Raw genomic sequence first — 13,368 nt, forward strand, 5'->3', positions numbered from 1 at the left:
GTCACCTCTGTACTCACCAGTTTCTTCTAGCATGTGCGTCGGTCTCTCTCTCTCCTTCTCCCAAACCCCTCCAGCTGAAGAAATGCCTATGAGCAAGGGACATATTTCAGGCATCTTCACTCCTGAACTCTGCCATGGAGGACAAGTTGGCTCACTGAGCCAATGGTTTCCATTGTCCTTCAACTCACACAGAAGGATAAGGGAGTGCCTCCCCTCCTGATCTGGGCAAGAGAGACCCCTACCACTTGCATTTCTCTCCCATGGTCACATACGGAAGAGACAAAGAAGAAGTGAACTTCTCTCCACTTTCCCTTAACATTTTTAAAGGGACGAGCCAGCTATTTCGTTATTGATATGTAGCTATATACTAGGTAAGATATAGGTATGGATTAAGGCAGTAACGCAAAAGCCTACAGGCCTCAAGCCTGAAAAACAATAGCTTAGCCAAACCGATGCCTAAAACCTAAAGACTTGACATAAGCAACCAACCAGTAAGTGACCCTATATCATGTCACAAGATAGAGTGCTGTAAAAACAGGTATAGCTAAACTGCTGGCAGGTGACCACAAAATACCAGTTTATGCTAGTTTTGGATATTTTAAGATAGGAACATCAGCAGATGGTCAACTGCAAGAATGCTATGGTAACCAGGTAATGTATATGCTAATTTAGTTGAGGTAAAATAGTAGGTAGTCTGTAAGAGGACACCCCAACATTGTTAGGATGAGGAAATCTTGATATTGATAGGGGGTTGAGCACTGTTATGAATATGTATGGTGACCATGCAACTTGTAATAAAAGGGCCAACCTAGGCCTAAGCATTTGGGATCTTCCTGAGTATGCCACAGTGATGACCACTTGCTGATCATCTATGTTACCTACTTCAGTTTTCCGCAAAGGATAGTGCGAGTATGCAAGTGGTGGACATTGTGTATTATCTCTGTCTACTTTGCTATGTTGCAGGGTTTCTGATATTGCTGGTTGTACTAGTGAAAGTATCACAGATTCATAAGGTCTTCCCTAAGTGTGTCTCTTGCATTTACACAGGGGTCTTCATTCTATCAAGAATTCTCTGGCCAATCTGGAGGCAGTGGAACCCTGCCAAACCATGGCATATTAAACTGGAAACGCTAAAGGATATCTAATTAACAATCAGGCAACACTTGCCTTCATCTGTATCTAGGAATGATGCACAGAAATTCCTCCAGCTCTGGAGCTGAAGAAACTCTCTCACCTCTCAGTTTTATGACCTTAGCAGATAGTGGGTAATGTTTTGGGAATGAACCATATCTATGGTCTTCAGGAGCTTTTCTGGCCCAGGAAGCCACAAATATTTGCTGGCTTCAGCTCTTAGCAAATCATTTTTTATTATAAATCCAACAGTTTCCATTGGCATGAACATTCTCATAAAAAAAAGAAAAGAAAAAAAAAGATACATACAGGCTGTTTCCACTAACCAGAACTTATTACAGTGCCTAGAATAATGGAGCCAAGACTGGAGCTTAAGCCCCACCGTATTTACAAGTAATAAATAAAAATTATAAACAAAGCTTCTTAGGAAACCATGCAGAGAAAACGAAATTTTAAAATAGGCATATTTAAAAATAAGTTTATTATCGCTAAATATAAAAATCTGACAGAGTTCTTCAAACATTTCTCAAAAACAAACAACAAAACTAAATCTTAAGTATGGAATATAATTCTGTAGAGAGAATCAGCATAGATTGAAAGCAGGTTGGTGCCTGACCTGCTTTCATTTGGTCTAGTATCAATGTGTTTACAACACAGAGGGGTTTGTTCATCAGTCAAGACAAAGTAAAATAAAAGGCCACATACCTTCTCTCATCTTAAATACTATACATCCAAGCAATGCTCACTATAAGCCTAGTTTAATGTTCATAAAATTAATGTCCAACATGTCCTTGGAAAAATGAAGGAGCTGGGAAAGGAAAATGCACAAGCAAAACACTTCACTTTTCAGTTTTGTTATTTTATTCTTGAGTGTGATTTCCTTGCTCTAATTAAGTGTAACTACATGGAGACATGATAAAACACTACATAGGAACCTCAAATTGTTGTGATTTTTGTTTAAAGGTGTCAAAGAGCAAATATGGGCCCATGAATGTTAAGACTAATTAGGATAAACAAGCTTAGAGCTAAAAACCTAGTCAGGATATTGAAACAGGGAAAATTAATAAGCCTTTGGGGCTTCTGGGGTGTCCCTTTAGTTATAGAATAAGATAAGTATATTAAAAATAGCTAACATCCACATCTTGAGCAAGTATGCATTCTAATGCAATGGGGGATTTGTGTGCTTAAATCAGGCACGTGCAGAAATGTGCATACACACACACACACAGACACTGGTTTTAGACCCTGATTCAGGAAAACACTTAAACATATGCTTTAGTCCATCCATGTTCAGGACAGTCCTTAGATGTGTGCTTAAACATGCGTTTTAAGTGCAGTCCTGAACAGGAAGACCTTCCTAAATCAGGGGCAAAATTAAACTCTAGACCAATGGTCCCAAAACTTTCTACCTCGTGACCTTCCCATCTAACGGTGCCGTCCCCCCCAGGCTGGGAGCCAGTAGCAGAGCGTGGTCACGGTTAGGGCTGAGGCTGGAGCCATGGCAGGGCCAGGAACCACAGCTGGGAGCAGAGCCATGGCTGGGGCCAGGAGCTGGGAGCCACGGCAGGGGGCAGAGCGGCGCTGGGTGGTGCTCCCATCCCTGCTGTACCCCGCCCACCAAATGTTCCTCCACGCCCACCTAGGGCAGTGCGCCCCACAGTTTGGGGACCACTGCTCTAGACAATGAAGTCCAAGTTTTCAAGTTCATTACTTTGGCCATTTTGATCTCACAGCACTGTTTAAACCCTCACATGAACCATGGGTACTTCCAGACTTACCACGGGATAGTTTCACTTGTGTGCTAGGAATCCATCCTCTCCCACAACGCTACCCCACTACACAAGTGATTTTTATACACTTGGAGACCACATGGAAGCCAAAAGCTTTTAGTTTTTTCAGGGTAGGGTGGTCCTGGATTCAGTTGTGCTGTCTGTCTCACCTTGCCTTCTTATCAGCACTTTGCAGGCAAGTGGAGAGAAATGAGCCTCTCTTTGAAACTGTGCTTTTGCCAATAAGAGCTGGAAACTGTCACTACTGAAGTGTATTGATTTAGATTTCAAAGGTCAAATTAAAACTTCCCAGAGTTTTACTGTGATTGGCAAAGCACTGCAGTGCCAGGGAGAGACACTTCAAAAAAGGCAGCACATTCTTCACAAGCCCCCTTTCGCTTGGCTGTCCAGCTTTGACCTTGGGCCCATCTTCGAAGTCTCTGTTTTTAATCACTTTAATACAGTGGCATTGTGGCGGTTTCGAACTCCCCAGGAGTTCTACAGGAGACACTGTAGCCTGAAAGCAGCATAGCCGACAGCAAAGCAGGCATGAGATGGGGAGGTCAGGTGAAAGGGAATTTTTAGCCCTGCAAGGGCTTGGCTATTGCTTGTTACAGAGCTTCATAGGAACTCAGGGTTCTTTTAACCACCTTTTGCAAAAACCAAACAGAAGCTTGAAACACAAGTGAGTGGAGGAAGTCCACTGAATGAGGGGAACCCTTATTTAAAAAGAAAAGTATTCTATAATGGCCACACACCCGTGAAGTGCAGTGTCGACGTAGGCATAAGCTACAGCATTAGACCCGACCTGGAGAATACAGCAGCACATCTAAATACATAAAATCTTGCAACTACAAAAAAAAGTTTGACAATTCTTAAACCACAAAATATGTTCAATGTAATGTAAACAGTGACTGTACTGTCGCCCAAACTATTGATTTACTATAAATTTCTTTTACCAAGAGTGAAAACATATGGCCCTTAAAATACCAAACACTTGTTTAAAATGCACTTCAAATTTAAAATTTTGCTTTTAAAAGTTAAGGGTCATACTATAACATAAAGATGAGCCTCCTGGGTATGTTTCAGTGATCCATTAATCTATACCTCTAAACACTTGAGTATTAATAGTTCCCCAGAGCATACCCATGGTGCCTTGATGCTAGGGTGCAGCCACATGCAACTGTTGATTATGGTGTCTTAAAGTATTGAAAAGGATGTTAGAGTACGTTTGTTTGAAAAACAGCAAAAATCAAATCAAATAAAAAAAAAAATCTCATCCACTTCTAAGCAGAACTCTTTATTTGAATTATTGGGGAGCTCTGCTCTAATGCCAGTGGCACTGTATTACAAAGAGATATGACCTTTATTAAAATATGCTGACAGCTATTGTTCTCTACAGTATTTGTATCAGATTGCTTTGGGGTTTATCACGTCTTAGCAAACATGTGCATTGGATAGTCTGTGCTAGTGTCATACTTTTTGCTGGGGTTCTGAACTGAACTATACCAACTTCTCACAAAAAGCAGCCTTGTATTGTAAGCCGACTATATTTTTGCCATGGCTATGTAGAATCCCTGAGAGTATGCAACTGCCAGACAAAGGAAATAACTGAAAGCATTTCTAAAGGAAACAGATGTAAAACTTCAGACTGATAAAGGTTAACAAATCAATGCAGTTCATGTAAGGTATGCAAAACGGCTATAACAGTATCAGCATGTGGGAGTAAAAGCACATTTTAATCTTGTAGCTGTCAGATCAGTTCCAAGATGCATGCTTGTTGCTTGGCTGTGAGGCAAGCACAAATTCTTTTAAAACTAAAGAGTCAACCCACTCTGGGAAAAACAACACCATATTTTTGTCTCTGAACTTTAAAATGATCAGTGGTGTTAGTCAGAAAAATAGAGAAGATTCCTTTGATTTAGGAATTATAAAGAACAAGTGCCTACATATTGGGCCATAGCTGGCAATCTGATATATTGGATAGTTACTTCAGTTTTGTCACTGTTTCCCAAGAAAGCCCCTGACCAGCAATTGTAAAAGAGCTAATTCTGCAAGGAAGAATGGAGACAAGGAAACTCTTCAGAAGAGGAGTGTGCCCCACATAAGCAAAATAATTTATTGGTCTGTCTGCGTATCAGATGCAGGAAAATGTCAGTTCTGAAGTTAAAAAAATTAAAATGAGGTCACGAACGGTGTTCTACTTTAGAAATGAAAATCCTTTCCCTCTTTGCACCGGTAAGTTTGGATTTTCCCCACTGGTAAAAGTGTGAATGCTGGGAACCGTCCCCCACTATGAGAGAAGCTTAGAGCAAAAGAAAATTCCACTTTTTATTCATTCTAACTCCACAATTCGTTTCTTTTAAAATTTACTTCATAAAAGAGGATCTCTCTGTCCTTTCCTCCACTGTGTGAAAATGTAGTCTCTACTTGTGCAATCACTATCTTCCCAGAGCATCCTGAAGAGAGTTATGAAGCCAACGTCGAAACATCACCTCAGTGAAGAACCTTAGCTGTAACCCTGAAGAAACCACTTACTAGGGGGCATGGCCTGGGGTTGTTCTATTGACATTTGTGTGGATTACTCAGCATTTATGCTAAAGAGAATTATATGTGTAAATCGCAAGGGTAGCTGGCTTCATTCTTAGTACTGCAGCTAGTGGAATAACAGAAGCAACCTCTGGCCAAAAAAAAATATTCAATTCTATATGCAAGCATGAATAGAAAATGCCTCAATTTTCAAAGGGGCTCAGCACCCACAGCTCTGAAAAGAAAAGAGAAAAATCAAGCCAATTACTATTTATCTATTGCTTTTGGTGTCTACCTTCAGGCACCAAATTTAAAGTTTTTGGTCTTTTCCTATAGCTGTTTTGTGCTTTCTTCCAAGTTGGCAATTTTTAGTATTCCCTGGATAGAATGGTTTGAGCACTAAGTATATAGCTGTGCTTCAAACATGGAATTATGCTTAAACAACCTGTTCTATAGGAATCCAGGCACAGGGAGCACTGCACATCACTAGAATTCCTCTTGGTATCCTTGATTTGCTGGACCTAAGTAAAAGCATTTCTCCTGCGAGATGGCAACAAAAATGTCAAAATGTCACTGAAGAGTTGTTTTCTCCTCTATTTATAGTGGCTCACCACTCTCCCAAGCCCTTCATTCTAAAGTGTTCCTCCCTTCTCTCTAATGTACAATGTGAAATTCACCCCATGCAGAAGGCCAGCAAAAGTCCTATGCACTAAAGATCTACTTAAACCCTGAAGTGGGACTAAACAGTCCAAATACCTTGTGCTGGCCCTCTACACAAAGTCAAATTTCACTTTTTAATCATTTGAATAACTACAGGGAAAGCTATTAATTCTTGACTCCAACAGTACCAGTGGACCTGTTTCTTTTACTTGTATCAGTGGGAGGAAAGCATGGCAAAAATCCCCATTATCCTTAATTCACAGTCAAACCTAGACACTTTTGGATTATATACTTATAGCTACACTAATGTGTGATGGTTTTATGAAGAACTATAGTTCCCCCTAGAACTGACTCATTTCAAAACCAGCCTTTTATAAACCCCACTGGCAAAAAACAAAACCAACACCCAGACCCCCTCCAAATGCTAATCTAGAAGCATTTTTATATAACTTGTTAGATTGCTGGTTGTGTTTAAACCACACAATACCCAGCAGTAGTTATGGGATTTGGTTTTGAATAGGGCCTTTAAAAAGAAGGTTATAGGCAAACTTTTCAAAAGCACCTACGTGACTTAGACACTTACAAGTCTACGTCCCACTGACTTTCAATGACTTAGGGGCTTTTGAAAAGTTTATTCTGTCTGTTACCTGAGTAAATACAACAGGACCGATCTTCAGCTACTGTAGATGGGCGCAGCTCCAGTGGAAACAATGGGGCTTTGCCAATTTACATTTGTTGAGGATCTGGCCCAACAGCTCCAGCGCTTAGCACTAAAGCCTTGTTAACCGCACAAGGGCAAAGGAAGCAGTCATGATACTAGTACCAAGATCAAGGTGATGCATCTTGACAACCTTCTCTCCTTCTGCCACGTAGAGGCCTCCCCCTGCTGGGACATCAGCAACAAGGCTGGCATCACAGTGAATTTAAGGATTATTTTTCTGTCTGTCTCTTTCTCACACACAGACAGACAGACAGACACAGACACAAAAACAGGATGAGGCAGGAGGAGCTTCTTCGTAGAACAGCTCCAGGAGCCTACTAACACTGAAAGACAACTCTGTTTTCATGGACCTGTGAGGAGGTGGACAGTACCTAGGACAGCACAGGGAGAGCATGCCTAATGTGACAGGGTGACCCTTAGGGGAGGCCAAGGGACCCTGGCCATCAAGGCAACACTTGCAGTAACAGTCTTTACTGCAATTTTTTTTAAAACAGGGCCGTGAGTAAAATCAAGTCACTATATAAAACACAAGGATGCAACCCAAAGTTTACCTCAAGATGGGACCAGACTGACCACTCAGTTAATCAGGTAGAGAGTTCTACTGCCCCCTCTTCTGCTATCAGTGCAGCACAGCTCTCACTAGCTCTGCGCCTCCGCTAACACAGACAGACAGAAGACCAGTGAAATGGAGACTAGCATCACAGCACGCGGACAGGCACAGAACAGGGTGAGGGCAAAATGACGACATCAGCACAGCATCAGTGCTCCCATCAAAGCTGCCCCTCCGCACTCGTGGTGCTAGTAGTGTGCACTGGAGAGAGAAGGCCTAATTCTGCTCTGTTACATTCATGTAAAAAGAAGAATTATTTAGCCCAAAGGTATTCACCATGCAGACAGTTGCAGCCTTCAAAGAAACAGCACCGCTGCATTTAAACACAAACAAGGATTAAAAATACACACGCACACCGATTCCTCCACCTCCCATGCTAAGGAAAGATACAACAAAGAGAAACGGCATTCAGAAAAGCTCGTTAACAAATGCAGTGCCTGTAGTTTTGAGGTACTGTGTCACTGTGGTTACACCACCTCATCCGACTCCAACCCATGTACTTCATAGAGAGTGTCCAAGATATTCAGCTGCTTTTCCATGGCTGGCAAGTAAATGTGGAGGTCTCTCTGCATTGCATTATAAAAAGCTTCTTCCTGATTATCACACTTCTTCACAGACAGTGCTGCCACAAAGTCTTCATACGTTGGTGCTGCCCTTAAAGCTAACTGGGAGAGGAACAGAAGTTCAAAATCTCAGACTTGAAAAGTGATTTTTGATACTTCAACTTTTGTGTCCCCATTATGAGACACTTTACAGAGGCCTGATTTTTAGAAAGTGCCTATATAGCAGATTTTGTGATTACAAGTGGTGATTTTTTTTTAAATTTAGACTTTAAAAACATTAAAATAACCAACATGGGTGCATTTTCAAAAGGAGCCTACGTCTAATTTTCAAGAACTCGAACTTGGAAGTCTAAGTTTTTTTCCCCCCCCCAATAATTTTACCCCAAATCTTGCTGCTTATCCCTTAGTCATGAAAAGTGTTGTTATTACATCTGGCTGGGACTTCACATAGTCTCTTCAATACTATTTATAACAGACACCAGGGGGCACTGCTAGCTTGGCTGTAGCTCACGAAAGCTTATGATCAAATAAATTTGTTAGTCTCTAAGGTGCCACAAGTCGTCCTTTTCTTTTTCCTGTTTTCTTGGTTACTCTATTTGAGTAAAGTGGGTCTTGTTTTCACAACTATTACGTTTCAGTCTTCCCTCCCACTCTACTCTAATGTTTCATGCACTGGAGGAAAGAACATCTTGAGGAGACAGAACTACATTCCAGAAATGCATTTAAAAATATTAGGAAAAGATGTTGTTAATGAGGCACTATAAAATATTCTGACTTTATTTTTATTTTCCTAGAAAAGACCCTATACGATGTGTGGCAAGAGACATTTCTAGACTAAATCTAAACACAGACAAAAATTCTTAAACTAGAAGAAAAATAGATTCCTCTGTGAAAATCAAACATTAAACCTAAAATGCTAGCCCCAACCCTTGCCTCTGAGGCAGAGATCTGACAAAGTGAACATCTCCGTTAGTTCTTTCGGTACTTACATTTCAGTACATTTCATCAAGTATCAACCATAGCATAAGACTGGATTAACAGGTGAATGCAGCCAAGATTCTGACTAGCTGAGTCAGCAATTAAGATGTTAGCCACTTACCGCAAAAACCCCTCGCACAACCCAGCCGTGATGCTGCCGTAAGGTCTTGCCATAAGCATTGTCTTAAAAGAAAGGAAAAGAAAAAATAAGTTCCCAACAGTATTTTTAAAATTTTCTTCCAGCTCACTTCCACCTGGCTGTGAGAGAGGATTTTTTCCTTACACCTCTGCACAGCACTTCAGTGTAAACAGCCAGCTCTCAGATCTTACCCTGCTCTCAATTTCTTCCAATGGGAGCTCTTAAACCCATGCCAGTTAGCCACTACTCCTGTGGTTGGCAGTAGCAGTAACCGAAAGGCCTAAAAAGGCTGCCCCACACATCCTGTGCATTCACTGGAGGGCATGGGAGAATACTCCCCCCTGGATACAGCTGCTCGGATTACTTGCTGGAAATTCTTTTCGTGAAAAGTGCTTTAACAATTTACTGCAAATAAAGAAAGTTATTCACCAGTATGTTTCTTCATTATCCGACCATTTCTACAGATGGTCAAATAGGATTTGGCAAATAAGTTACCCAATAAATCCTCTCTGTCAATGGAGACCAATTTATTTGCAAGTACAATTTTTGTTGATTAGCCCTAGCTCTGCCCATGCCTCACCCCCAGGGTTCTCAGTCTCTCTAGTACTCCGTTCAGTGTGAGCTGCTGAGCACTGTGCCAATTACACCATACTATGGGGAAGAGCGTCTCCACAGGGGCTGAGCAAATACTACGTGCTTAGTACGGTCATTTCAGCTCTGTGCACTTTCAGCAGCTCCCACATCCAGCTGTTTAACATCTTAAGCTCTGTGCTTTCCCCATGTATAAAACAGATTCAGCACTTATTGTGCCTACCTCACAGGGATGCCAAGAGGCTCAGTAAAGAAAAGCCTTATATAAGCATAAAGTTTCTTACAAAGTTTTAACTTGCTTTAAGATACATTTGGGATGTCCCTCCCCCATTTTTAACTACATGTAAAAACAAAATTTGGGGGAAAAATCCCATCAAATAAAGACTTGCCTCGTACAATGTAGTTATCTGTAAATAGGGTATTTGGCTCAAGATTACAGTTTTCAGAGAAGGTATTTCTTGAAGGCAAGCTACAGGGAACACTAATTTTAATATTAATAAGAGAAGAATACCCAGACCCTGAATAATGGAGAAAAAGCTCAATTATATAAATAAAAAAGTAAGAACAATAAAGCAATTGGCACTTACTCAGAGCTGTTTGAATATTCTTTTCTCCATTCTTAACTTCTGTCAAAAATCCCTTCAAAAACTTTAAGCCTCTGTCAGGAAGAAACCAAAAAAAAAAGCAAAATATTTATCACCAGACAGCCCCCCAAAATTGCTGAGTGAAATAGAAGGGTGTGTAACATCCCTACGTATGCATACAAAAACTCATTTGTTTCACATAAAACTTTAAACCATTTTGGCCAAAATGTGACATTACTAAAGGCTGCTCACTGTGAGCAGAGTCCATGTCTTGTTGCCTCGGTGGAAATGCCTGGAGAAAACACATGTGAAGTCTCCTCTTGGCCTATTCACTTGTAACAGCAAACACAATATTGACTAGCCATTTTTTTCATTTGGGTAAAGAGATGGATCCATTACTAATCCCTTTCAGCCACCACTCCCCAACCACCCAGACAGGCTGTGCTCCAAGTCAGAGTTTAAGTGCTGTAGCCTAGGTCCTCTGGATGACTCAGAGGCGTGGCAGGAAGAGTTACCTAGGAAGACTATTCAGTTATTTCTCTAGGAAAAAGTAGGTATTTAGACCTTGTGCATGGTATGCCCAATACTGGGATCATAACTGGGATGTTAAATTTGAACGCAGTGTGTTTGGACTACTCAGGTGTGCAACGAAACTAGCAAGAATTGCTTCCTGAGCCCGATCTACATTGGTGAAGGGATCTGGGTAACACCTACAATTAAACTGAAGGTTTGGCACTTGGCAGTTACCTTTTTAGCCACAAAAGGGCCTCAGTTGCAGAGTTTCTAATGTGTGCTAGCTCAGCACTCACTTCATGGAGCACTATCTTCTGGAGAGTGTGGAACTCCTGTCTGTTGGTTATATATTTCTGATTTATTTTCTGAAGAGAAGACAACAGTTTATACTTTTACATGGTTCCATTTGATATGACAAAAACATTCTGCCTCACAAGAGCTATTTACCAGGCCTTTCACACATAAAAGGAATTCCAGTTCCCAGATTAATTCCTTGCAGTGTACACTCAGTAGTAGACTCCAAATTTGAGGGGCAAAGTGCCTTGCTTTGTTCAACAGCCCCCTGTCATTTTAAATCTGGAGTGGCAGTGACGGGCCATGAAGAGAGTTCTGTCCATTCTCCCCGGGAAGAATGGTTACCTCAACTTTCAGAGAGGGAAGTTCATGCTCTGAGCACTTCAGGGAAAAGAAAAACATGGTTAAGGCATCATTACAGTGGCAGCTGGAGCAGCAGATTCTGTAAGAGACTCAGAATGTTTGTTTTATTTTTTTATAAATGTAGCTTGTTTCATATAACCCACCCTTGTAAAAAAAAAAAAAAAGCCAACACAATCAGACTGTCTTAACAGGCTCTTGTTGTATATATTAGAGATATATTTTGCCTTTCCACTCTCAGTGCTATCTTTCCCAGTCCTTTTCGGTTTCTATAGCATTCTTTTCTGTTAAATTGTATATTTTTTATGCACTTGCTCAATGCTAGTAGCTACAGCAGGACCCTGTGCTGTAGTAGAAGAGAAGCAGGCACAATGGTGTACGCGAGGAAGCTATTTTCCATTTTTAAAAAGTATTTCTTTGGAAGCCTGAAATAAGTGATGTTCCCCATCATGTGTTTAATTTTTTTTTAAGTGATAAATATTCTTTCCCTTCATCTTGTGAGTAGCACACAAAACCTTTTCAAGCTTGGAGCCAAAAGAAAATGTTCAGATTCAGAGGTGGCTCATCAGCTGGTGTAAAACAGCACGGATTTCAAAAGAGCTACGCTGATTTATGTCAGCTGAGGACCTGGTCTCACAATGTACTCGCTGGCTTCTGATAGAGGAAGGAAATGCAAGGTTTCTTTTCAGCCTACAGCATTAACAAAGCGGATGTGGCTAGTGAGGCCTTTAATTAAAACACTATCAGTACAGAATCTAAACAGCAACTTCAGTCATATTCATTAACTGCTATATTCTAGCATGCTGAATGGTTTTTATCAGGCCATCACTCAAACGGAGTTTAAAAAAAATCTGGTTCCACGCAAAAGTTGGACTGTGTTGAAAAAATATTCTGTACTTGCAGTACACAGTGTAACATCCCTTTCTGCATTTTGATCTGACCAATAGGAGCGTTACGCAAATATTAAAAAACCTCCAGATACCAACCCCACCCCTGTATATTCCACATGCCTGACCCACCTCCACCTGCTCCAAACAGACCACACACTTCCTTTGTGAGGGTTACTGTATTGCATTAGACCCAACGTCACTATGTGTTTCTACATACAGTCATAACTGTAACAGCAAGCCAGCTGGGTAATGGATACCGTTTGGGTACTAGAGATCAGCAGTTTGTAAGCTCAATTTCTGCCTACCTCATGGTTTTAAACACATCTTTAAACTCTCAGGTATTAAAGATGGAACAAGCCACCTATTGCACCCAAAGGATGAAAGAGGCAAGGAGGGAAAGGAGTTCTTTAGAGTAGCACAAGAATGTATTACTTGGAATAATGGGGTGAAACTAAGCAATGTAAAAAGTTACGTTGAATTATCAGGGGGGAAAACCCTATTCTAATGGTGAGATCTATAAGAATGCTGAATAGTTTTCCAACAGAAGTGACAGCAGCCCACCCCTTGAATCATTTAAAATCACAAGAGGAGAAATTACAATTATTATTATTTATTAAGTACAATAAATACTGGGGGCCAATCCTGCATTATCTGGAGTGTGGAATAGTGGACTTGCTAAAGAAAAGGCCTATCTAATTTCTATGATTTTAAGATATTCAGTAGATTGAGTATGGGATTATTGTTCATAAAGTTAGATATAAGTTTGGTTGCGCACCCCGACTTAAGGAAACCGGTATCTACATTTATACACTATTTGTTTGGGTGTTTCAGCATCTGTTTAATTTTAAGTTTTGTTTTGTTGAAAAGTCAGTGTTAGAAATGGCTATTACCTTGATATTACCTACAAAATCCATTTTAACAGGAGCAAAGACTGTTGGTCCAAGTTTGTCTAGAAGAAAGAAGGCAACATTTTAAAGCAGTTTCTTAGTACTCTTGACTCAGCAATATCCATTTCACCTACTACCAAAAAGCTTTT

The 13,368-nt window shown here is 40.6% G+C and overlaps 1 protein-coding gene across 2 annotated transcripts in view; it reads right to left on the reverse strand.

Annotated features, from left to right (window-relative positions):
• Window positions 1-1,595: 1,595 nt before the first annotated feature.
• The window catches only part of PLEKHA8 (pleckstrin homology domain containing A8), a 33,640-nt gene continuing 21,867 nt past the window's right edge, over window positions 1,596-13,368 (reverse strand). For both annotated transcript variants that reach the window (XM_084618415.1, XM_084618416.1), the window contains exons 10-14: window positions 13,223-13,281; window positions 11,023-11,153; window positions 10,279-10,349; window positions 9,083-9,144; window positions 1,596-8,085 (exon numbers count right to left, since the gene is read on the reverse strand). In XM_084618415.1, coding sequence (XP_084474541.1) covers window positions 7,888-8,085; window positions 9,083-9,144; window positions 10,279-10,349; window positions 11,023-11,153; window positions 13,223-13,281 — 521 coding nt within the window. In that variant the 3' untranslated portion in view covers window positions 1,596-7,887. The remainder of the gene's footprint in view (window positions 8,086-9,082; window positions 9,145-10,278; window positions 10,350-11,022; window positions 11,154-13,222; window positions 13,282-13,368) is intronic.

Source organism: Lepidochelys olivacea (genome assembly GCF_965140295.1).
Source record: "Lepidochelys olivacea isolate rLepOli2 genome assembly, chromosome: 2".
In the NCBI taxonomy this organism is placed as follows: Eukaryota; Metazoa; Chordata; order Testudines; family Cheloniidae; genus Lepidochelys; species Lepidochelys olivacea.